The sequence below is a fragment of the Oncorhynchus masou genome, chromosome 27 (genome assembly GCF_036934945.1).
Source record: "Oncorhynchus masou masou isolate Uvic2021 chromosome 27, UVic_Omas_1.1, whole genome shotgun sequence".
Classification (NCBI taxonomy): domain Eukaryota; kingdom Metazoa; phylum Chordata; class Actinopteri; order Salmoniformes; family Salmonidae; genus Oncorhynchus; species Oncorhynchus masou.
Genome location: NC_088238.1, coordinates 31,504,991 through 31,528,832, shown reverse-complemented (window position 1 = coordinate 31,528,832; position 23,842 = coordinate 31,504,991). Strand labels below are relative to the sequence as shown.

Here is a 23,842-nt window from a genome sequence, read left to right as displayed (position 1 = left end):
ATTGGATTTATATAACGCTTTTTTCCAGATGCTCAAAACGCTTTACGTTATGAGTTATGAGCCAGAACTGGAGGGAGAGAAGCAAGCTAAATTAGAATTCACGACCTCAGGGAAATGAGACGAAAGCTTTAGCACTACTGGAGCCACAGTATTGTACATTATGTAATAATAATATATGCCAATTGGCAGACGCTTTTATCCAAAGCGACGACAACAGTCGTCCGTGCATTTTCAAATGGGTATGTCTTGTACATTTTTTCAGCCTCAAGACTTTTCATGAACACTTTAAAGATTTTTCATTAAAATCAAACCAGACACGGAATCAAAAGCAAACATCTCTTTATTGTTTCTAGCTTCATGCAAACAGCGACCGTGATAACAGTACATTTCCATAGTAATTTGCATGTACACTGATAACAAGAAGAACAAAACAATCCTCCGTCATCGTCTGGCGTCTCAGTCCAGAAGACTTCATCCTGCCAGGTCTCATTACCTCCTGACCGCCTTGGCCTTGCCTCTGCCTTTGGCACTGTGAAACCACACAGCGTTGACAGACCAGTCAAACACCTCTGTCACTCTATCTGACCAGTAGGTGGCGCTATTATATTGGTATACTTGGGAACAATACACGTAGGTATACTAAGAGCTGAAAGAGATAAGCTCCTCAAGCGATTATTATACTAATGTGAGTGAATACACATGACCAACAAACTATTTTAAATATCGAGTACATGTATATTCAAAGGTTCTACCAGGAACATCTTCAACAAATCTATCCTAAACATTTTCAGCACCAGAGAGGAAGAGTAGTTTTGAAAGAATGAGTTAGAGATAGTTAGAGATTGATGTATGACAGAGGGGGGAGTGTGGGATGGAGGAGGGGTTGGGAATGGAAACAGAGACAGTTCTGTGAGAGTTGGCATACACCACAGGATGAAAGGGAAGACAGAACTTTCACACACAGGGCCGAGGGTTAGTGAAGGACGAGGATGAATGAATGACATGGCGATCGTGTCCTATCTTCAGCGGTCTTACCGTGCTGTTCTCTTAGGGCCAAATCCTAACTCTCATTTACTCTTAGTTTCCCATGGACATCAATGCATGACTAAGTGAACATTTGACTGAATTGGAAGTTAGAATATCACCCGTAATGCACCATTTAAATGTATAATTTATTATAGGCTATCAATCTATCATTCCTCAAGCCTGACAGATGAGTTATAAAGCTATAGCCAGCCAATACCTGTATGTAAAATTCAACTTACCATCAGAAAATAGTGGACAGGAGTCAACCCATTTTTCCAGAGGTCATTTTTTGGAGGCATTACGGTATGTAATGTATGAACTGCAATACATATGACTTAACTAAGTTCCTTAGCCTACAAAGACTATAATCTCCTGCCAGTTTTGATGATGAAACAATGTTCTTGGGCCAATAGTAGGCTGTTGATTAGGATCACGATCTTCCCAGACTATTTGGGTCTATTCTAGATGAATGGAGAGGGATGGATGGAATGGAAGGAGCCACTCTAAAGACTGGTCAAATTAGGATGCAGCACTATGATCCTAATGTTTTCTCCCAGGTTGGATCATATGCTCCGAGCTCGTTCTCTTCAAGCAGGATCATGTGACTTTAAAAGGCCTTGGGGTTAAGACAGTGAACAGTCAATGGGTGTATCTCAATAGTCTAAACTAGCTCCTTCTCCTTGTCTCCGTTCCTTCGTCTGCACTGATGAAAAAAAGCAGGAAAGGTTGCTTTCACATACCCTGTGTCTTCAGATCAATACCGATTAATGGGAGGAGACGAAGAGAGGAAGCCTCTTTAGACTTTTGAGACACACTCCATTGAATGTTCCCAACTGCAAATGTCTTGATAGTATTCCAAAACTTGATTTCATGTTTTCATTTAATGAGTAGCATTAATTATCATTTGTTGGTTGGTTTACGCCCCCCAGGCTCTTTTAAATAGAGAAGAAACTGACCAGTGTGGCTCTGGGTACTTACCTCTGGTGGTCCTGGACACGGGCCAGAAGCTGATTGATCTGTGAAGGGACACACAGTGGAGGCTGCCTAAGCACTGAGACAACACACTGACTGAAATCTGGAGGGAAACCTGGGATCCTGCAGTTTGGAGCCACGGCCTGGCTACACCGCCACCTGTCTGAGTGTGTGGTTCACCTTTGGTTGAAAACATTCACCTGTGGTCCACCACCTGACCTGACCCGGTCGCCCGGTTGAGCTTCCCTGAGCCCCGAGTGTAAAATAAAAAACCGCTCACTCTGACAACAACGACTGACAGCGGACTACACAACAGTGAGGTTGACGCCCCCACAGCCCTTTACTCACAACTTCTGCTGCTCATTGATTCGGGTCTGGAGAACATTCATCTGGAAGCAAGTCAGAGTTTTAGACAGCTGCGCCCCTCGTAGGGTGTCCTCTTGGGCAGTAGGATTAACACTACCAGTTTCAGAATAGGGGATGTGGCATGTTATGCATGTATATGTTTAAACGGCTTTGTATGTCATGAGTGTAAGTTACTCTGTGAAATAGACTGCATTCACAGCATGTAAAGGGACACATGTAATGCTTTGCTATAGAGCGCAGGCGGCTGGTGGCCCCTGAATTGGGGAGGACGGGCACATAGGAATGGCTGGAACGGAATAAAGGGAACGGTATCAAACACGTGGTTTCCATGTGTTTGATACCATTCATTTTACATGAACATTTTAGTCACTTAGCAGACCCTCTTATCCAGAGAGACGTAGACAGTCAGTGCATTCGTTTTGAGATAGGTGAGACAACCCGATCACAGTTGAAGTAAGTACATTTTTCCTCAATTCACTCCCGTCATTTATTATGAGCCGTCCTCCCCTCACCAGCCCCTTGTGGTATGCAGTCATTGGATGACAGAGGAGATGATATGGAGGTCAGGACACATGAGAAAGACCCAGACCCATTTGAGGTAAAACATCACAGTCTTGTAGTCATCACCGTATTTTACTGTCATGTCATAGGCACGACCAGTGATCTTGTTTTTACCCTGTGGATCACCATGCACAGTACAGCCACGGGTTTTTGTCACCATAGCTTGGACCGGAGTGAGAACACTTACGTCATATTTCTGCTTCTTCAGTTTCTCGCTGAGGTCGAACTTCTCCGCCTCCAGCTCCATCATCCACTGCCACAGCTCATTGGCCTTCTCCCTGCAGGACGACAACCAATGGGAAGCCAGCGTTCAGTCAGCGCATGAGGTTCTACTTTTGGTCTCCTTCACAGCAGACTTTCTAAGAAACTATGTGTATTCATCTGCATTTCATGTTTTCTTCGATGTATAAACCTGTACAATAGATACTTTCAACAATGAAATAGAGCTTTCAGTGTGTGTCTGAAATGATACCCTATTCCCTTAAAAGTGCATAACTTTTGACCAGAGCCCGGGTGCCATTTGGGACTCAGTCAAAGACCTGTGAGTATTTCGGGGTAATTAAATATATCATACTTGAGTTTGTCCTCGTTGAGATGGTCGATGATCAGAGCCTTCCTTCTGTCAGCCAGAATCTTCTTCTTCTTTTCTCTCTCAGTCTGCTTCTTGGCTCCCTTCTTGCCCTCTTGCTGTGGATGGACATCACCGCAGCACAGCGAGAGGGCATGCAAGTGTCAAGATAACCACGAGGGGGCAGCAACTCTGATGCAAATGTTGTAATCATGAGAGAGAGCGAGTGTGTGTGGAGCTAGCGCTAACCTTCTGTTGGATGCCACCGTACGTGTGAGTCATGGTAGTGAGGGCCTTCTTCTTCTTAGCGTCATCATCGTGCTTCCTACGCTGTTCATCTTGCTCCCTCCTCTCTTTCTCTTCCTGCGTCGGGGAGTGAGCAACAGAAGGTTAAAGAAGAGGAGGAAACAACTTGGGCCACAGTTGGCCTTGACATCACAATTGAAACATTACACAACGAGAGACTCACGGCTAGACGGGCCTGCCTCTCTTTCTCTTGCTCAGCACGAATCCTCTGCTGCTCTGCCCTCTCGGTACGACGCTTCTCCTGCACACACACACGCACACAGTTACAGTCCGTGACAGGTAAGGTATCCAACCTGATTCATCTGTGTACCTCAAGACTATGTTGGCACACTGAGCCCGGGCTTAAGCTATGGGAGCCAACCAGAATGTTCACCAACACCGACTCTCTTCTCTGTATACATCAATGATGTTGCTCTTGCTGCTGGTAAATCTCTGATCCACCTCTATGCAGACGACACCATTCTGTATACATCTGGCCCTTCTTTGGACACCGTGTTAACAACCCTTCAGGCAAGCTTCAATGCCATTACAACTCTCCTTCCGTGGCCTCCAATACAAGTAAAACTAAATGCATGCTCTTCAACCGATTGCTGCCTGCACCTGCCCGCCTGTCCAACATCACTACTCTGGACGGCTCGGACTTAGAATACGTGGACAACTACAAATACCTAGGTGTCTGGTTAGACTGTAAACTCTCCTTCCAGACCCACATCAAACATCTCCAATCCAAAGTTAAATCTAGAATTGGCTTCCTATTTCGCAACAAAGCATCCATCACTCATGCTGCCAAACATACCCTTGTAAAACTGACCATCCTACCAATCCTCGACTTCGGCGATGTCATTTACAAAATAGCCTCCAATACCCTACTCAACAAATTGGATGCAGTCTATCACAGTGCCATCCCTTTTGTCACCAAAGCCCCATATACTACCCACCATTGCGATCTGTACGCTCTCGTTGGCTGGCCCTTGCTTCATACTCGTCGCCAAACCCACTGGCTCCATGTCATCTACAAGACCCTGCAAGGTAAAGTCAGTCCCCCCTTATCTAAGCTCGCTGGTCACCACAGCATCACCCACCTGTAGCACACGCAGATATATCTCTCTGGTCACCCCCAAAACCAATTCTTTCTTTGGCCGCCTCTCCTTCTAGTTCTCTACTGCCAATGACTGGAACGAACTACAAAAATCTCTGAAACTGGAAACACTTATCTCCCTCACTAGCTTTAAGCACCAGCTGTCAGAGCAGCTCACAGATTACTGCACCTGTACATAGCCCACCTATAATTTAGCCCAAACAACTACCTCTTTCCCTACTTGTATTTATTTTATTTATTTATTTTGCTCCTTTGCACCCCATTATTTTTATTTCTACTTTGCACATTCTTCCACTGCAAATCTACCATTCCAGTGTTTTACTTGCTATATTGTATTTACTTTGCCACCATGGCCTTTTTTTTGCCTTTACCTCCCTTATCTCACCTCATTTGCTCACATCGTATATAGACTTGTTTCTACTGTATTATTGACTGTATGTTTGTTTTACTCTATGTGTAACTCTGTGTCGTTGTATGTGTCGAACTGCTTTGCTTTATCTTGGCCAGGTCGCAATTGTAAATGAGAACTTCTTCTCAACTTGCCTACCTGGTTAAATAAAGGTGAAATAAAAAATAATATATATATATTTTTTTAAACATGCCCATGTAGTGTTCCAGCAGTGTGTGTTTGAGCTCCAGCAGTGCTACAGTAGAGTACTTACGATCCTGTTGACGAGACTGATGAGCTCATCTTCATCTTTCTTCCTCTGGACAAAGTGAGACTCAATCAAAGAGGTCAGCTCAGCCATGTCCTTCTCTTGACGCTTCCTATGCAGGTCCTGTAAAACAAACACACCCACGCACACGCACACACAAACACACACACACACACACACACACACACACACACACACACACACACACACACACACACACACACACACACACACACACACACACACACACACACACACACACAGAGTGAATAGTGTGTTGGGCACTCTTATTGCTATATTCAGGTAATCTAGCTGGTAGGATTGCATCACTCACGTCAAAATCGACTTTACCATCTCCCTCTGGTAGCTTTGGAGGGGCAACATTTGGCATAAAACTTCTGAAAAACATCAGAGATGATTCCATCAAATACTCTCCGTTTAATTACTTTGATTCAGTGACACGGCAAACCACAAGAGAAAGTTGTTGGCCGAAGTAGAATCAAACACTTACTTTGGTTTGGCTTTGGAATCTGTAAGTCACAACAGAAAAGGCTATTTTATTTATTTCAAAGTAGAAATAAGAAGTGATCAAATTCAATATAGATTATTTTCTAAATCTGATTAGTAAAAATCAAAATGTTTTTAAATATCTCTTAACCAAATTGAGAAAAATCCAAAGGTTTGAAGTGTTTTTAAAAAAAAACATAAATGGCTTTGGAAATGTTTCAACAGTTGTGAATTGTGCCTTCAGTATGGTCTGTTGTTTCGCAAAAATAATAAAATAATACATAACTTATTTTAGACTGAGACACATGACTCTAAGAGTGATTTTCTGAAATTCTATACAAAATACATACAGAGAACTTGACCACTACACCTTAAACTGGCTACAGAGAACAAGAATAGACCTAGAACTAGTTACAGAGAACAAGAATGGATCTAGAACTATAGTAACAAAGAACTAGATAACACTCACCTTGAGTCTCTCCACTGGCTGTTGGTGAAAAACATACAGAAAAAGAAGGGATGATTACACACAGCTTTCAACACAAGACTCATCCATGTACAGTACACTATGGTAACACATTGGATTATTACAGCAGGATATTTCAGTGATAGGCCTTATCTATTGAAACCTACTGTATGAAAGTGTGTATTAACGCAACCAAAACCAATGCATTATCACATAGTGATGGCTCAATGTTCTGACAGGCAGCGTCAATGGTACGAAACACAACGTATTAGATACTAAGGAATACAAATGAACATTCACAGCAGACCGTCACAGTCTATAGTTATGGGAGTACACTTCATGCATTCTGTACAAGACAAAAAACAACATATAACAGGTACCTTCTTCTGCAGGCGTTTCTATGTGAGGGACATGAGAACGATTTGTTTAGTAGTCGATAAGACTGAAATGTGCATCAGTGAAGTGTGAGAATATGACGTTGTAAAGCGCATGCTGTTATAGGTCTATTGATATTGAATCAGTACACATTAGTCAGTAATGGGGGTTAATCAGTATGATATGTTTGTTAGCTGGGTATGCTAAAGTGGCACAAATGGTACCAGTGAAAGGTGTGCTATATAAGCAATAAGGCCCGAGGGGGTGTGGTATATGGCCAATATACCACGGCTAAGGACTGTTCTTATGCACAACGCAGCGCGGAGTGCCTGGACACAGGCCTTAGCCGTGGTATATTGGCAATATACCACAAACACCCGAGGTGCTTTATTGCTATTATAAACTGGTTCCCAATGTAATTAGAGTAGTATTAAAAAAAAAACATGTTTTGTCTACACATGGTATACATCTGATATACCATGGCTGTCAGCCAATCAGCATTCAGTGCTCGAACCACCCAGTTTATAATAAAGCTTATAACATACATGCATCTGGGATATCAAATGCAGCTCAAACTAAGTGAATTCGAAGCCAAGAAAAGCTTTACTTTCTACTACTGCGGGGACGGCTCTGTGATAAAAGCATCATCGGACTGATTAGCAAAGATAGGAAAGCATGAAGCGAATAATAGAATATGAGATGATGCACTGTACGTATTTGTAAAATGAAGCCCAAAAAAAGCTCTACCTTCTACAACAGGTGGGGGCTCTGTTGCAAGGGCACATGAATGAATTAATAAAGCAGGAAACAAATAATTATAACAATTAATGTGCAAAAATATTTAGTTGCGACTTTGACAGCACCTGTGGGCCAGATTAGCTGCAAACTGTTGTCGTGCCTAGTTAAAACATTAAATTACTACTGCAGTAAGTTACTACTGCAGGTATAAGCCATGCAGGGGAAAACGTTGTAATGTCGAGGTAAAAGATCAAAATTACCTTCTACTGCAGTGGGCTCTTTTGTAAGGATAAGAGAATGCGGAGTGGATCAGTTGAGTGTAAAAAATATGAAATAGAAAAATAATACATTTTATAATTGATATAATAATAAAAATAACTCAGTCAGTGTTGTGAAAATAAGTATGTACTGTATGTTGCGTTAATACAATGCCTATTGCTCATGTGTCTTTGATTACTTCACTGGCATTAACGAATGCGTACTATTAGCACAAATGCACATCTATACTAGAAACTAAAGACCATGGTAAAGCAAAAACAGGTCTTTACCTTCTACGTCTGGCTCTGGCTCTGGTTCTGGCTCTATGGTGAAGATACAATGTTAGTATGCGAGGAAAGCTTGAAGCAAAGAAGACAACCAAAACAAACATGTTCCACGACATAACGCCAAAATACTGTTGGTAAAATAATAACACCGGTATACTTTTACTCTAAACACTTAAGTCTGACATTGAAACTGTAGCTAGGGTACATCTTAATATGCAGCAATGACACTTAATGTTAAAAACAAGAAAGCATTACCTGGTTCTACGTCTGGTGTGGGCTCTACGGTAATGGTAGCGAAGGATTAGTAAGTGGATCAATTGTTATTATTCGCTAATAGTAATAATAATGTGCAAAAACAAGAAGCATATCAAGCCATGACACGGTTTACCTACAACTGCAGGGGCAGGTTCTGTGGTAAAGTCATATCGTTGATTAGTGAATTTGCAACGAGTGAAGCAAATAACTTAAAAAGGGATAGTTCAGCTATTTTACACATTTAGACCTACAGTAGATACATCGCTTAACTATCACTTTGATAAGGATGATTACTTTTTTTTTTGGTACTAAGCCAATAATAATAATAATAGCCAAGATAAAATGTACCTTCTACAGGTTCTGGGGCAGCTTCTGTTATAGCTAAAAGCATAGGATTGTTTAGTGTCAGCCACTGTTATACTAAGGCAGAGTCAATAAGGCAGAGAGAAATACAGCCTTTGATCTGATTATGAAGCCAATATTATTTTGCAGCTCCGTGAGGAGAGATATTATGTACGTTATACATTACAGAATATCTGCGGGACAATTGCTTTCAACTTCATTGACTACAAAAACACTGTGCTCATACCACATCTTTTATTTGTTGTACAGTATATAACTTGTATGTGGGGTACATTACATGTATATTAGCATGCAGAATCTGTACATATGAAGCATTGAAAAGCATTACCTTCCTCTGCAGGAGCAGCATCTATTGTAAGGACATCAGACATATGAATAAGGCTTAAAGCGCATTGTTTTGTTCATAATTAATACAGCCAAAATCATTAATGCAGCATTAACTATAGGAATACTGTATGCCATCTGAAATGAAGGTACCAGTGACTAGACCCAAAATGTTACAGTGCATTCTATGAAACTAGTATGTATGACATAGAAATATAGAGTATTTCAACAATGAAGTGAATCTCTAGCTGTACAATATGCATATATTGATAATACTATTATATTTATGGATCTGTATACATGCAGTTCACAGCACATGGGACACTTTACCTTCCTCTGCCGGGACTTCAACCTCGACTGATGAGTGAACAGAAGATGAATTAGTGGTTCCATACAAGGCAATGAGTTGGTAGAAGCCCTAACCACTGACCTAGGGTCAGATATTGTTTAAGGATAATAATGATTATGGTTCAGAATTGGTGTATGGTGATCTGATCCTTGACCTGTAGTCAGGGCCACTTCTACGATAAGATCAAGGCAAACTGTTTATTACACCATCAAACTGGTATGAAACAAATGTTCATACATAATGATCAGATTGGATCAAATTGTTTGAATCGGATTCAGTATCAGTATCATTTCCATACAGTACATACAAACATTTCATGCAACCATTGTCAGAACATTGAAAACCATTCTAGAGTGAACAACACATTCTGTTTATGGAATGGAGAGTGCATGGTGTAACATGTGTTTAGCTATTGGATGGAATATGGAGTAGGACACATGAAAAGGGTATAAGTCTCATACACATTGGATATCCATGTAAGCATATACCACAAAGACAGAAGGGTAGGAAACCAGTATACAAATGATATGCACGTTCAAAAATGTTTATCTTGAGAGACAAATGTAGACATAGCATTTGAAATTTCACATTAAAAATATCTAGTTTAACGTCTATTTTGATCAGGTACACGAAGCATGCTTTAAAAAAAAATAATGAATCATTTTTGTTACAGTTATTTTTGCTACAGTATATCTATCATGCACTCAATCCAACAACGTCTAAGTAATGTACGAAGCCATACAAAGCTTTTACCTTCCTCTGTGGGGGTTTCTGCGACTGCGCAGACACAGGTTAAGTCAGCTCAGCAATATATTTTCAATATAGCCAATCTTAGCGATATATGTGCAATTTAGTGTACAAAACATTAAGAACACCATCCTAATATTGAGTTGCACCCCCTTTTGCACTCAGAACAACCTCAATGCGTTAGGGCATGGACTCTACAAGGTGTCGAAAGCATTCCACAGGGATGCTGGCCCATGTCAACTCTAATGCTTCCCACAGTAGTGTTAAGTTGGCTGGATGTCATTTGGGTGGTGGACCATTTTTGATACACATGGGAAATTGTTGAGCGTGAAAAACCCAGTAGTATTGCATTTCTTGACACACACAAACCGATGCGCCTGGCACTTAAAGGCACTTAGATATTTTGTCTTGCTCATTCACCCTCTGAATGGCACACACACAATATATGTCTCAATTGTACCAAGGCTTAAAAATCCTTCTTTAACCTGTCTCCTCCCCTTCATCTTCACTGATTGAAGAGGATTTAACAGGTGACATCAATAAGGGATCATAGGTTTCACCTAGATTCACCTGGTCAGCCTATGACATGGAAAGAGCAGGTGTTCCCAATGTTTTGTACACTCAGCTTAAAGTGTCTTGAAGCATATTTCATTTAGCCAAAAAAGTAATAATCAATTCTCAAAGTCTTACTGTACCTTCTTCCCTGAAAAGAAAAAAAAAACATGAGACATTTTGTTGGAAGACATTGTTTTGAAATAAAATGTCATTACTAAATACTCTGTAGTGTAGGCTATAGTTTCTGAGACGAAAAAGATAAATATGCCATACTTACTCATTTTCTTCATCTGCCATGTTTAGATTGGATTACCTGGACATGAGAGACAAGAGTACTGATGTTTTCTGTTTCACACAAATAAGCACGAGGAGAAGGAATATAGTGGTGAAATAACTGGGGCATGGATGGATGGCAAAAATACTGGATAAAGATTGAAACCTTTGAATCTTTCCTCCCCACACAAAGCTGTGTCTAAAATGGCACCCTACTCCTGATATAGTGCACTACTTTTAACCAGGGCTCTAGTGCACTAGATAAGGAATAGGGACCATTCTAAATGTACTCAGGCCAATTGACGTTTTCATCTGCGGCACATAGAGATACACAGTACAGTAATGTCTGATGTGTTTGAGTTGAGTGTCTGTATGTGGTGTTCTTTCACCACTGGGACTGGCTGCCCTGAGGCCCTCAGCTCTAAACAGCTCCAAGACTAATCCTCAGCCATTTCCTCTTGGCATGGAGGGCTTCTCCTCTCTTCTCTATGGGCAGGATAACCTGATGTCTGGATAACACACTAACCATTACACTGGGACTGGGACAGCAATGGACACTTTGAGGGCCACATTTAAGCATTCTTTGCACCAGGCACTAAAAGGCACTGTTACTTTCCAATACTTTATTTATAAATTTCCAGTTTAAGACAAACAGATAACAGTAAATTAAACTTTATTTTATTTTTTACAACCACTGCCCTGCCACCCCAATCGTAAATCAGTGTATTAAAATGTGTTTACACTCTTCTAGAAATAGCAGGTGAACACTTTGGACAGGTGCTAAGGAATAGCACATATCTCCCAAATATGTACTGGCATTAATTAAACTCCAACGTATTATTTCAAGCTGATGGCCTTGTCATACCAGATACGGTGCATTTTATGGACAACCTGAAGGTTATCATTACTTTACAGACAGGAACAGATTCATGAGGTTATATAGTTCTATATTTAACTAACAAATGTAAGAATGCAATCGTGTGGATGAATCATTTGAGATGACAACTTTCCATTGAAAGATAAATTGTCCGATCATAAAACGAGAGTCACTCCGCTGATATACAGAGGGGTTATTTTTAACAATAATAAACCACAGTTCATCAGCAGGTGTTAGGTGCTATTCCAGACAATGAAGTTGGCTGAGCTTATTGAGCGCCTACATGCTTACACACACACACACACACACACACACACACACACACACACACACACACACACACACACACACACACACACACACACACACACACACACACACACACACACACACACAGTAAATCAATGAATAACATGCCAGTCAAGGCCAGCTATTTTGGACACCGGGCTGGCCAACCCTCTAGAGCTGTACATACAGCACCCATCAACTCCACAGCTTTTAGCAACATGCGTTACATTCCAAAAATGATCCCATTATGAAACTATCTACTATCTATCAGAGGAGATGGGAGTCAATCTTAACATTGACCATATTTGCCATGAAGGTAAAACTGAAGCAAACCTAGAGGGCTGGATTAGAAAACCATTACTCCTCACCTCAACCATCCCTCCTTCCCTATGCCCATCCTCTGACCTTACATGCCAGTTCATTACAAGTGAAGTGTATTTGGGACACCCACCTATACATAACATACATTTGGACGGAAGTAACTAGCCTAGAGTGAATTTCTTCAACACCAGACTTCAACTCAGTTGAGGACATAGTGTCCCAGTCCGACCTCCAAATAGCTACAACAGAGAACTCCAGCTAAGAGAGATGTGAAGTAGAATATACACCATCTGTTTAAAGAGCTGTGTCTGAAAATGTATTAACTGAAATCCACCGAGAATTCACAGGCAATGAGACTTGTTTCCCTGTGGAATTAAATGTGTTTTGCTTTAATGTGTGCGGTCAGCATTGGGCCCTGGCTTGAGTGCTGGAATAAAATGGTTTGACAGTGGCAGGAATGTTGCGGTTGCCGCTTTCAGCATTAACCAGCATTAAGTCAAAGCCCAAAGCATGCTAACACCCAGTTCCCCCTACAGAAGACTAGCTTAGTGCCCACTGACTGTCTGTCTCGGTCCAGTCTGGGCCATGAGAAGCAAATCAAACAGACGCAAAGAAACAGAATCCATAAACGTTTCTCTCTGGCATTGACTGAAATGTATTAGTTCAGCATTTCTTAATACAACAAAAATATGATATGGTCCTTCTTGCACAGAAAACATTTATTCCACGTGCCCAGATTTACATGGGTTACAAAACAGCAGTCTAGCCCCAGAGCAGGCATTCATTCACACATGCATCCCAGCAAAGTGTCATTGTTACAGTCAAGTCAGGGGTCACAGTCAACAGCCTTACCTCCAAACCACACAGGAAAGAGAAATGGACCTGTCTTATTCTTTCAGATCCAGAAACAGACAACTTCAATGAGACTCTAATGCTCACATATTGCAGCCCTGCCACCCATGTGACCACCTCTTATATCTGATTGGTTAGGGCAGTGAAGTCTATTGTTAGAGATAAAGGAAGCCTGATTTATATCTCAACCATTAAAGCAGGAACAAGGTCTTAACCGTGGCTCATCTAATCGGGCTATAGTCATGTCATGTCATACTCACACAGACTGTTAACATTCATTTGGTTCTGAGTTCCAAGATAGGTGGAGGTAAAGCTGTCTAAGTAGTCAATGATATAGTGAGTTCAGTGTTAGAAAGAAAGAGAAAATAAATTGGAACAATTTATATCTCTTTATTGCTGTTGTTGAGTCAACGGTACAAATATTTCATAACATTCATTCTGTAGGAAACTACCCACTACTATAACAAAGTTGTATCTGAAACGACAGAGTGCCTTGCATAGTTAACTCTACACAATAAATGAGGGTGTTTGAAATAAAATAAAATACAATTTAAAAACGGACAAAAAAAGCAAATGACCAAAATATGAAATAACAGAAATGTAAAATAATGTTAGATATTTTGGTCAGACTCCATTGCTCGTATTTCTAAGGAGTCGTGGAATGTGATTGTCAAGGTTTACACAGAACAATCTTACAATGCCCCTGCTAACCTCTATATAATACCCATATTATCAAAGCACGTCATGCAAAATGAAAGAATGAAACGTGAAACATAGAACATCGATAATGAAACGGTAAAAAAAAAGAAACAGCGGAAGTCATACTGAGTTGGCAACGTGCAAGGTACAGTTTATTCGGTGCACGCAACAACAAGGCCTTGAGACCGTTGCATGTAAAGGATTTGTGCTGTAAACACGACCTTACATACCACTACGGAACTTTTAGGAAAACTCAAACCCAGAACAAGCGTAGAGCGCAATTGTTGGCTGGAGACAAAATCTGTCTTCTTTTGACGGACTCAATCCTCTGCCATTGTCAAAATCGAAATGTGCACTTTCCCTTCTTTCAGAGTCCTATAGTTAGTACATCGGATTTGGGCTTAAATGGCAAGGCGACATACGGCTTAAACCATCGCCGTCTCATGGTACAGGCATAGTATATAAATGTGTAACTGGCCTGCCATATTCAGACAAACTCACTGACAAAGCTGAGGTCCTTAGCCTCCTGAATAGCAGCCATTGGAGCATGCATGTGAATAAGCCCGGCGGCGTGCTTAGTGGTGTGGAATGTTGTGGGTCAGAGAGTCCTTAAGTACACCTGCTGAATTATGGGTTGTTTGAAAGTTTAACAAAGTGAATTTAGAGATTCAAGCAGCAAGTACAAAAGCTACAAAGACAGCCAATGACAAAACACGTTAAAAAAAACATAAATAAATTGAAACTAGGATAATAAACGTTATAATAGCCGTTTTAATATACAACTTTCCTTTAGTTGCTTGCACTGCCTTTCATTGCCTCTTGTCGGTTGGTAGTCACTCAATTTTAGAGTACAAAAGCGAAACAAATCTTGAGTATAAAGCTGTAATAGAAGATACAGTATAATATTCATAACGATGTGTACTTATGTGCTAACACATATTAACTCAGACCAATTGGTAAGACAAAAAAAAAAGGTGAAATAAGCTAAATCTACGGAGTCCGTATAATCTCTCTCCTGAACTGGTGAACATGAAAAAAATAGCCGTGTGTGAAGCTTTGCTTTAAATATAATTTTTTTAAAGAAGTGAGATGGACGACATGGACAGAGCATTGATGGGAGACGTCTCTCTTTGGAACACGGATATGATTGTGGCACTGGACACCTCATATAAAAACATTTCTCTACTATATCAAAACTACACATGTACTGAAAAGCGCATGGGAAATATATCTAATTTCAATTCAGTTTTTTATCTTCTGTAAGTTTTTGCTTATAACATATAAAACAAATGACCATATCACAAAACATCCAAATTTCACAGCATATTCTTTTGTTTGTTTGTTGTGAAAGTAAATCATAGTAAGTCATTGTGCGAAGGCACTACACTGTCATGTGACGAGATGGTTGGTGGCTGTTCGTTTCAGTACAGTGCTTATTAAATAGAATCTCCTGTTTCTCTCCATTCCTTGGGTTCCCTCAGGGTGGTGGTCATATTTGTTTTGGTATAATACATAGAAAAGGAAGAGTCTTGGATTGTCTTGGTCCCCACCAGCCATCAGAAGAAGCTCGTTGTATCATTCGTGTCCCATACCTGCTGAGGGACAGAGACAACTCGATAAGAGCTACAGTCAAAATCTAAGGGTTGAATACTCTAACCTCTAACCTACAGTACCAGTCAAAAGTTTGGACACACCTACTCATTCCAGGATTTTATTTTTAGTATTTTCTACATTGTAGAATAATAGTGAAGACATCAAAACTATTAAATAACACATATGGAATCATGTAGTAAGCAAAAATAATTGTTAAACAAATCAAAATATATTTTATATTTGAGATTCTTCAACATAGCCACCCTTTGCCTTGACAGCTTAGCACACTCTTGGCATTCTCTCAATCAGGTTCATGATGTAGTTACCTGGAATGCATTTCAATTAAAAGTTAATTTGTGGAATTTATATCCTTCTTAATGCGTTTGAGCCAATCAGTTGTGTTGTGACAAGGTAGGGGTGGGTATACAGAAGATAGCCCTATTTGGTAAAAGACCAAGTCCATATTATGGTAAGAACAGCTCAAATAAGCAAAGAGAAACGACAGTCCATTACTTTAAGACATGAAAGTCAGTCAATATGGAAAAGTTGCAAAAACCTATGATGAAACTGGCTCTCATGAGGACCACCACAGGAAGGGAAGACCCAGATTTAACTCTGCTGCAGAGGATAAGTTCATTAGAGTGAACTGCACCTCAGATTGCAGCCCAAATAAATACTTCACAGAGTTCAAGTAACAGACGCATCTCAACATCAATTGTTCAGAGGAGACTGCGTGAATCAGGCCTTCATGGTCGAATTGCTGCAAAGAAACCACTACTAAAGGACACCAATAATAAAGAAGAGACCTGCTTGGGCCAAGAAATACAGCAATGGACATTAGACTGGTGGAAATCTGTCCTTTGGTCTGACGAATCCAAATTTGAGATTTTTGGTTCCAACCTCCGTATCTTTGTGAGAAGCAGACTAGGTGAACGGATGATCTCCGCATGTGTGGTTCCCACCGTTAAGCACGGAGGAGGAGGTGTGATGGTGTGGGGGTGCTTTGCTGGTGACACGGTCAATGATTTATTTTGAATTCAAGGCACACTTAACCAGCTTGGCTACCACATCATTCTGCAGCGATACGCCATCCCATCTGGTTTGCTCTTAGTGGGATGTTTTTCAACAGGACAATGACCCAACACACCTCCAGGCTGTGTAAGGGATATTTGACCAAGAAGGAGAGTGATGGAGTGCTGCATCAGATGACCTGACCTCCACAATTACCCGACCCAAACCCAATTGAGATGGTTTGGGATGAGTTGGACCGCAGAGTGAAGGAAAAGCAGCCAACAAGTGCTCAGCATATATGGGCACTCCTTCAAGACTGTTGGAAAAGCATTCCAGGTGAAGCTGGTTGAGAGAATGCCAAGAGTGTGCAAAGCTGTCATCAAGGCAAAGGGTGGCTACTTTGAAGAATCTCAAATATAAAATACTTTTTTGGTTACTACAGGATTCCATATGTGCTATTTCCTAGTTGAATGAGTAGGTGTGTTCAAACGTTTAACTGCTACTATATGTCTGATGGGTTAAATCCACACATCCATCCACCCACCCACACATACATATCTATTAGAAAGAGATCTAGGATGTCTCGCCTCAGGACAAAACCATTATGCCTTTACCCACAGTCAGTCAAATTTAGCCAGCTAAAGAGACCTCTGTCTTGGCGGCAATCTTGATCTGGTGTTAAGTCTATGCAGTATGACTAGAGCCTTCAGTAAGAACAGTTAGGCAGGCCTTTCTGCATGAGACTGGGGTTGTTGCATGCTGCTCAATGTGGTGTCAGATGCCTGTGAGGTCCCTGCCTGCCTACCTGTCTCTACTGACATTTATTTAACTGACGCCTGTCATGTTGTCATTTGCCCTTCTCTCAGCGCGACAACAAAGAGGAGGGGGGTGAATACAAGGTGTGTGTGTGTCGAGAAACATTGGATGTGTGTAGCTATTTCAAGTGTCTCTCTCTCTACTTTAACACATTTAGGATGAAAGTAGAGAGACAGATTGTCTTGGGTCAAGATTTTCAGAAAGCACTAACTATGGAGCCACACTGTGCCTAAACTGTGAAGTGAGCTTGTTATATTGAGTTTGTCTCTCCTCTGCTAGTCCCTGACAAAATGAGGTGTATGGCGTGATAATCTTCCACCACACAAGCTAGTAATGTGTCAACCCAACAGCTGTTCATTTGTTCACAGCCTGGAAGGTCCGACCCCAACAATAGAATCCAGGTCGGAGTAAGGAGCAGAGGGGCGAGCGGGGTTGATGCAGGGGAGTTGAGGGTGGGTGGGGTGGGGTGGGGGTGGGGGTGGGGGGGGTTGGAAAAACGACACATTACACAGACACGCCCGGCATCCCTGAAGGTCAAACAGTTCTCTCTACCGGGACAAAAGGAGTTGTGGCGCGCGGGCCGCTTTGGAAATAGAACACAATGCGAAAGTGGCATCTGAAAACGCCATCGCCAGAGAGCCAAACAGCAAACACAGATGATTTACAGCTGACGCCAGGTCCCAGGGGCGATAGTGTTACAGAGGGGAAGGAAGGGAGTTATGGGTGCTGCTGGGCCACATGGTCGACGGTAAATTACAACAGGCTCCTTTCCCTGTCCCTTTTCAGATGGAGCAGAACCCTTTAACCTCACCGTCTCTGGGTGTGTATTGTCAGTAGAGCACAGACTTATGAATAACGTAGATACAAAGACATGCATAGGCCCAAACAAGATGGGCACAGATACACACAGAGTCAGTCACCTTTGACCTCAGCCTAAGGCTTAAAACTGTTGGTAATGGTAAGAGAATGGACTCACCGTTGGCAACAGATTTATTCTCCCCTCTGCCAGTCACCTGAGAGAAGATAGGTGGAGAAATAAGTCAAGAGATAAATCCTCTGAGGTAGCAGTCACTTCAACAGCCCATTTAGTCAACGCTGCCATTTCCTGAGAGAAGCTGTGTGCACTGGAACCTTTCGATCTCAGGCCGTGGTTCGACCAAATGTACCTCTTCTACATTAATAAGGAAGGGTTGATGTTCAATTGAGTAGGATTTCCATTATTTTTAGGGCCTTCGGTTGAGAGGTTTGAGACAGAGTGCAAATGCCACAGTAATGAACCATGAAGCTTAATCCAGCCAAACGGGGGATTTGGGGAAACAACATGAACAGGGTTCACATCCTGCCCAACACATCCAAACCCTGCATTCACATCCCCAAACACACAGCCACACGAAGCCTATCCAGCAAAGCCCGGTCGCAGTGGTTCGTGGACGACGTCTCCCATAGTTCCCTGTGGTAACACTGTCCTGACTGTGTCCCAAATGGCATCCTATTCCCTATATGGTGCAATACTTTTGACCAGAGCCTTAAAAGGAGTGCACTATATAGGGAATAGGTTGCCACTAATATCCCGCCCGCTCCCATGAACTCATCCCAAGCCCATCAGGCTCCTACGTCCCCTATCCCCCCATACAGCTCCCCTGACATCACCACAATTTGTGGTTAGTTAATAACACAGCTCATAACCGCTAGCCCGCTACCTTCCCCTGCGCCACGCCTGGTTTACGTCAGCACTAACCAGTAGTCTAGTGCCCCTCCAGCTCTATGTGGCTCGCCACAACATTGGACTGCACTGCTGGCAGGCTGCTGTACTCTGTCTGTGTGTTCCGCTATAGGGAGACAGCAGAGCAAGGCATGCCAGGGCCTATTTCACAAGCCTCTCTGCTCCAGGGGCCAAATTTAGAGCCATTCCATAAATAAATATAATTATTGTGTCTTTTATCGGTGAAATATCATCCTAGTAAATAGCGGAGGCCACTTGGTGGGGTTGTGGCCAACACTGTGGTCGTTGGAGCGCCATGGGGTCCTGTATTGTGAGGGTCACAGTAGAGGTTGGAAATAGCTGTCCTTTCAACTGCCTGTTCAGGATGTGGTTAAAAGGATCCATACATACAGTAGCAAGGATTGGTTCTGCTAGCAAGGCCAAGTGTATGTATTATGTGTAAAATGAAGTGTACCTCTACAACAACATGAACTGAAATATACAGTAGAGAAAGGACTATACAGGAAGAGTGGCTGCTGTTGTGTCTAAGAGGGGAATAGAAATGAAAGGATGGAAAACAATATAGAACAGCCATTTTGTGAAAGGCACTTGAGACACTAATTACCCATAGTATAGTATATTTAAGCAATAAGGCATGGGGGGGTGTGGTATATGGCCAATATACCACTGCTCAGGGCTGTTCTTATTTACGACACAACGCGGAGTGCCTGGATACAGCCCTTAGCCGTGGTATATTGGCCATATACCACAAACCCTGAGTTGCCTTATTGCTATTATAAACTGGTTACCAACGTAATTAGAGCAGTAAAAATAAATGTTTTGTCATACCCGTGGTATACGGTCTGATATACCACAGCTGTCAGCCAATCAGCATTCAGGGCTCGAACCAGCAAGTTTATATATTTCAATAGCACAATACATGGCCCTTAACATTGACTTATATTTACAGTGCAGCTTTCCTGGTTCCAGATCTTCTTGTGCTGCCTTTCCAACTCCTATGGTCATTGCTACAAACAGATCTGGGACCAGGCCAGAGCGAATTATTACCAATAAAAGAGAAGACCTGACATCATAGTAGACTGAGGTCATTCCAGTGATAATATTAGTGCAGTGAAGTTGACATCTTTAAAACATCTTTACCTCTCCAGGGTTTCCAGACTAGTTAACGGTGAAGTCAACTAGCTAAGAGAGCTCTTCTTCAGAGCTCTTCAAACAGAAACAAGACAAAGCAACAAGCCGTTGTTATCCCCCTAGCTGGCAAATGTACATAATATGATATTATTAACTAACAGATGAATACTACAGGGCCTCAAAACACTCCCCAGGTATACTTTTAAGTGTACTGTTGTTGTGTGACATGTGAATGTACTGTAGAGTTTACTGTATATGTGTCCTAATTGAAACCCTACTCCCTATGTAGCGCACTACTTTAGACCAAGGCTCATAAGGCTGTAGTAAATTATTTTCTTTTTTTAAATAAGTGCTCTGTGTAGGGAGTAGGGTACCACTTGGGACACAGCTGTGTGAGAAAGGATGATGGTACAAATTCCAGTTATTTTTTAGGATTTTTGCTCAGTTTTGACATCTGTAACTATACTAACAGAAATATAAACGCAACATGCAAGAATTTCAAAGATTTTACAGAGTTACACTTCATATGAGGAAATCAGTGAATTGAAATAAATAAATTAGGCTCTAATCTATGGATTTCACATGACTGGGAATACAGAAATGCATCTGTTGGTCACAGATACCTCAGGATCTCGTCACGGTATTTGTGTGCATTTAAATTCCCATTCATAAAATGCAGTAGTGTTCGTTGTCCGTAGCTTATTCCTGCCCATACCATAACCCCCCCTGCCACCATGGGCACTCTGTTCACAAAGTTGACATCAGCAAACTGCTCACCCACACGATGCCATACATGTGGTCTGCGGTTGTGATGACAGTTGGAAGTACTGCCAAATTCTCTAAAATGACGTTGGTGGCGGCTTATGGTAGAGAAATGAACATTACATTATCTAGTAACAGCTCTGGTGGGCATTCCTGCAGTCAGCATGCCAAATGCACCCTCTCTCAAAACTTGAGACATTTGTGGCATTGTGTTGTGTTACAAAACTGCACATTTTAGAGTGGTCTTTTATTGTCCCCAACACAAGGGGCACCTGTGTAATGATAATGCTGTTTAATCAGCTTCTTGATATACCACATCTGTCAGGTGGATGGATTATCGCAGCAAAGGAGAAATGCTCGCTAGCAGGGATGCAAACAAATTTGTGCACAAAATTTGAGAGAAATAAGCTTTTTGTTGTTTATGGAAGATTTCTGGTATCTTTTATTTCTGCTCATGAAACATGGGACCAACACTTTACATGTTGCGTTAATATTTTTGTTCAGTGTACATTCTTCATGGCATTAGCCATGGTCTAAACTCAGGTGTGTTTTCAGGTGTGTGTGTTTATGTACATGAACCCTTTCGAAAAAAGGGTTCCAAAAGAGTTCTTCGGCTGTCCCCATAGGAAACCCTTTGTGAAAAGGGTTCTACATGGAACCCAAAAAGGTTCTATCTGGAACCAAATAGGTTCTCCCTGGAATCAAAAAGGGTTCTTCAAAGGGTTATCCTATGGGAACAGCTGAAGAACCCTTTTAGGTTACAAGAGTGTATGTGTGTGTGTGTACTATGAAGAGGTCAGGTGGTTCAGGATACCTTGGCTGGGGAGGTGCCCTTGTTTTCCCACAGACTTCTCTTGTTGGTCACATCTCCTGGCTTTAGGTCCTGCAGAGAGAGAAAGGAGGGATGGAAAAAGGGAGAGAGAGAGGGGGGGGGACCCTTGCATCAGTGTCTGTAGTCTCTGTCAACTCACATTCAAGACACACAATTCCAACAATGGCTGCAGTATTTTAAGTTGAGGAAACAGAAGTGCGTCAACAATTGGGTTGTAATACCTGAGGTGCAGAGAAAAGGGATGGGAGAAGAGGCAGAAAGAGAAGTCCTGCAGAAAGAAGGAGGGATGATAAAGAGAAGGATTACCCCAGAGAGGTGCTGAGCTAGGAGAGGAAAGGAGAAACAGTCACTTCAGATTGAAGAATGGAAGAAGCTTCTAAAGGAAAGAAGACAGAAGAGCGACAGTCAGTAAAGAATATTTCAGAAATGCAATTCTGTTATGCTCTTTTTAACCATAAGAGGGAGACAGATGTTGCAGTCATTTCAAGACATCATTTGTCAGCAGGCAGAGGCAGACCAGACCAAACATTCCCAGAGAGCAAGTCAGTCACCCATATCAGAATCTATATCCGAGAGCGATCATGATTCATCAATCAAGTCTTTTATGTCAATTATTTAAGTGAAAGTCACTTAATGTCCATGTAAAAATCACAGGGTTTCTTAGCTGGTTAAAAAGCTACACATCAAAGGTTGGCAGTAGGTATCATGTTACCGACCGTATAACCAGCCACACCAAACCACTCACAATGCCCGGGCCTTCTGCACTACTTCTTCTCAACACCACGTCACCATGGCAACGGCCCTCTAGCGGCCACATGGTGTATCACTACGCCGCCATGATCTATGACTCCGACAGAGGTTATGGCAGTGGCTACTGTATGTACGTTTGCATTCTAGTGCTGCCCTCACACTTTGCGCCTATTTGAAAACAGGTCTGGGTGTAGCATGAACGTCCTAAAATAAACACTGTGTGAAGTTGAAATTATGGTCCAGGAGAGGACTACAGAGATTAAAGGACTGGGTTGCGTCCAGAATGGCACCCCTATTCCATGCACTACTTTTGAACAGATACCTATGGAGTACTCTAGAAGTGCTTTTCCATCGAGACTTAACCCAAACCAGTGGGCCACCAGTGTTTAGATTTTTTTTTAAACTTAACCTTTGTTTAACTAGGCAAGTCAGTTAAGAACAAATTTCTATTCTACAATGACGCCTTACTCCGGGCCAAACCGTCCCCTAACCCGGACGGCGCTGGGCCAATTGTGCTCCGCCCTATGGAACTCCCGATCACGGCCAGTTGTGAAACAGCGACGGATCAAACCAGGGTCTGTAGTGATGCCTCTAGCACTGAGATGCAGTGCCTTAGACCGCTGCGCCACTCGGGAGCCCCAGAGTTTTGAAGTTCTATGGTAATGTCAGCTCTTGCATTATTGTGTTTCCATCAGTGTGACACGACATTTCAGTCATTTAGCAGACACTCTTATCCAGAGCAAATTACAGGAACAGTTAGGGTTAACTGCCTTGTTCAAGGCGACATCAACAGATTTTTTTCACCAAGTCAGCTCAGGGATTCAAACCAGCAACATTTTGGTTACTGGTCCAATGCTGTTAACCACTCGGCTACCTGCCGCCATAAAGACTTGTGGCTAAAGACTTGTGGCGAGCAGAATCAACGACCTCTGCATCATTCAAGACTGTTGCTTTGTGAGAAGGTGTTAAAGTTCACCGTTAACAATTGTTACGTAACGGTCAGCTGAAAAGTACCCAGGGGCCTTGGCTCCAAATTAGAGCAAGTCCACCATAGCCATGGCTGAATGAGACGCGGGTGCCGGTCCACGTAGATGGAAACAGAAAGTCTGAGTCTGTTGGGTAAAATACTGGGATAA

The 23,842-nt window shown here is 41.9% G+C and overlaps 2 protein-coding genes across 12 annotated transcripts in view; both read right to left on the bottom strand.

The window, feature by feature from the left end:
• Positions 1–322: 322 nt before the first annotated feature.
• On the bottom strand, positions 323–7,915 carry LOC135515995 (troponin T, cardiac muscle-like). Of its 3 annotated transcripts, XM_064939925.1 has the most exons (12): positions 7,901–7,915; positions 6,908–6,925; positions 6,531–6,548; positions 6,066–6,084; positions 5,889–5,952; positions 5,561–5,677; positions 3,963–4,040; positions 3,743–3,856; positions 3,500–3,612; positions 3,113–3,203; positions 2,005–2,042; positions 323–529 (listed from the first exon to the last, which is right to left on the bottom strand). In XM_064939925.1, exons 5-12 carry the CDS (start codon positions 5,943–5,945, stop codon positions 490–492), a joined length of 648 nt encoding a protein of 215 aa, XP_064795997.1. In that variant the 5' UTR covers positions 5,946–5,952; positions 6,066–6,084; positions 6,531–6,548; positions 6,908–6,925; positions 7,901–7,915; the 3' UTR covers positions 323–489. The 3 variants fall into 3 exon arrangements, with proteins under 3 accessions (XP_064795997.1, XP_064795995.1, XP_064795996.1); XM_064939923.1 differs by having other exon boundaries at positions 323–3,203; XM_064939924.1 differs by lacking the exon at positions 6,908–6,925 and having other exon boundaries at positions 323–3,203; positions 7,901–7,913.
• Positions 7,916–13,759: 5,844 nt separating this feature from the next.
• LOC135515994 (non-muscle caldesmon-like) overlaps positions 13,760–23,842 on the bottom strand; it is a 58,226-nt gene continuing 48,143 nt past the window's right edge. For 5 of the 9 annotated variants that reach the window (XM_064939917.1, XM_064939915.1, XM_064939921.1 and 2 more), the window contains 3 exons: positions 21,939–22,007; positions 18,485–18,521; positions 13,760–15,683 (listed from right to left, as the gene is read on the bottom strand). In XM_064939917.1, the coding sequence (XP_064795989.1) occupies positions 15,664–15,683; positions 18,485–18,521; positions 21,939–22,007 (126 nt within the window). In that variant the 3' untranslated portion in view covers positions 13,760–15,663. Of the gene's footprint in view, positions 15,684–18,484; positions 18,522–20,371; positions 20,438–21,938; positions 22,008–23,842 lie in introns of all 9 variants that reach the window. The other 4 variants (XR_010451885.1, XR_010451886.1, XM_064939918.1 and 1 more) reach the window with 4 other exon arrangements.

What these genes read in the sequence shown, in the direction of transcription:
- LOC135515995 (XM_064939923.1), bottom strand. Translation starts at nt 5,945, where the DNA reads ATGCCAAATGTTGCCCCTCCAAAGCTACCAGAGGGAGATGGTAAAGTC. An exon ending in ATGGTAAAGTCGATTTTGAC is followed by an intron (nt 5,678 to 5,888) that starts GTGAGTGATGCA and finishes TTTGTTTTACAG; the next exon opens with GACCTGCATAGGAAGCGTCA. An exon ending in CTCAACGAGGACAAACTCAA is followed by an intron (nt 3,204 to 3,499) that starts GTATGATATATT and finishes GTCGTCCTGCAG; the next exon opens with GGAGAAGGCCAATGAGCTGT.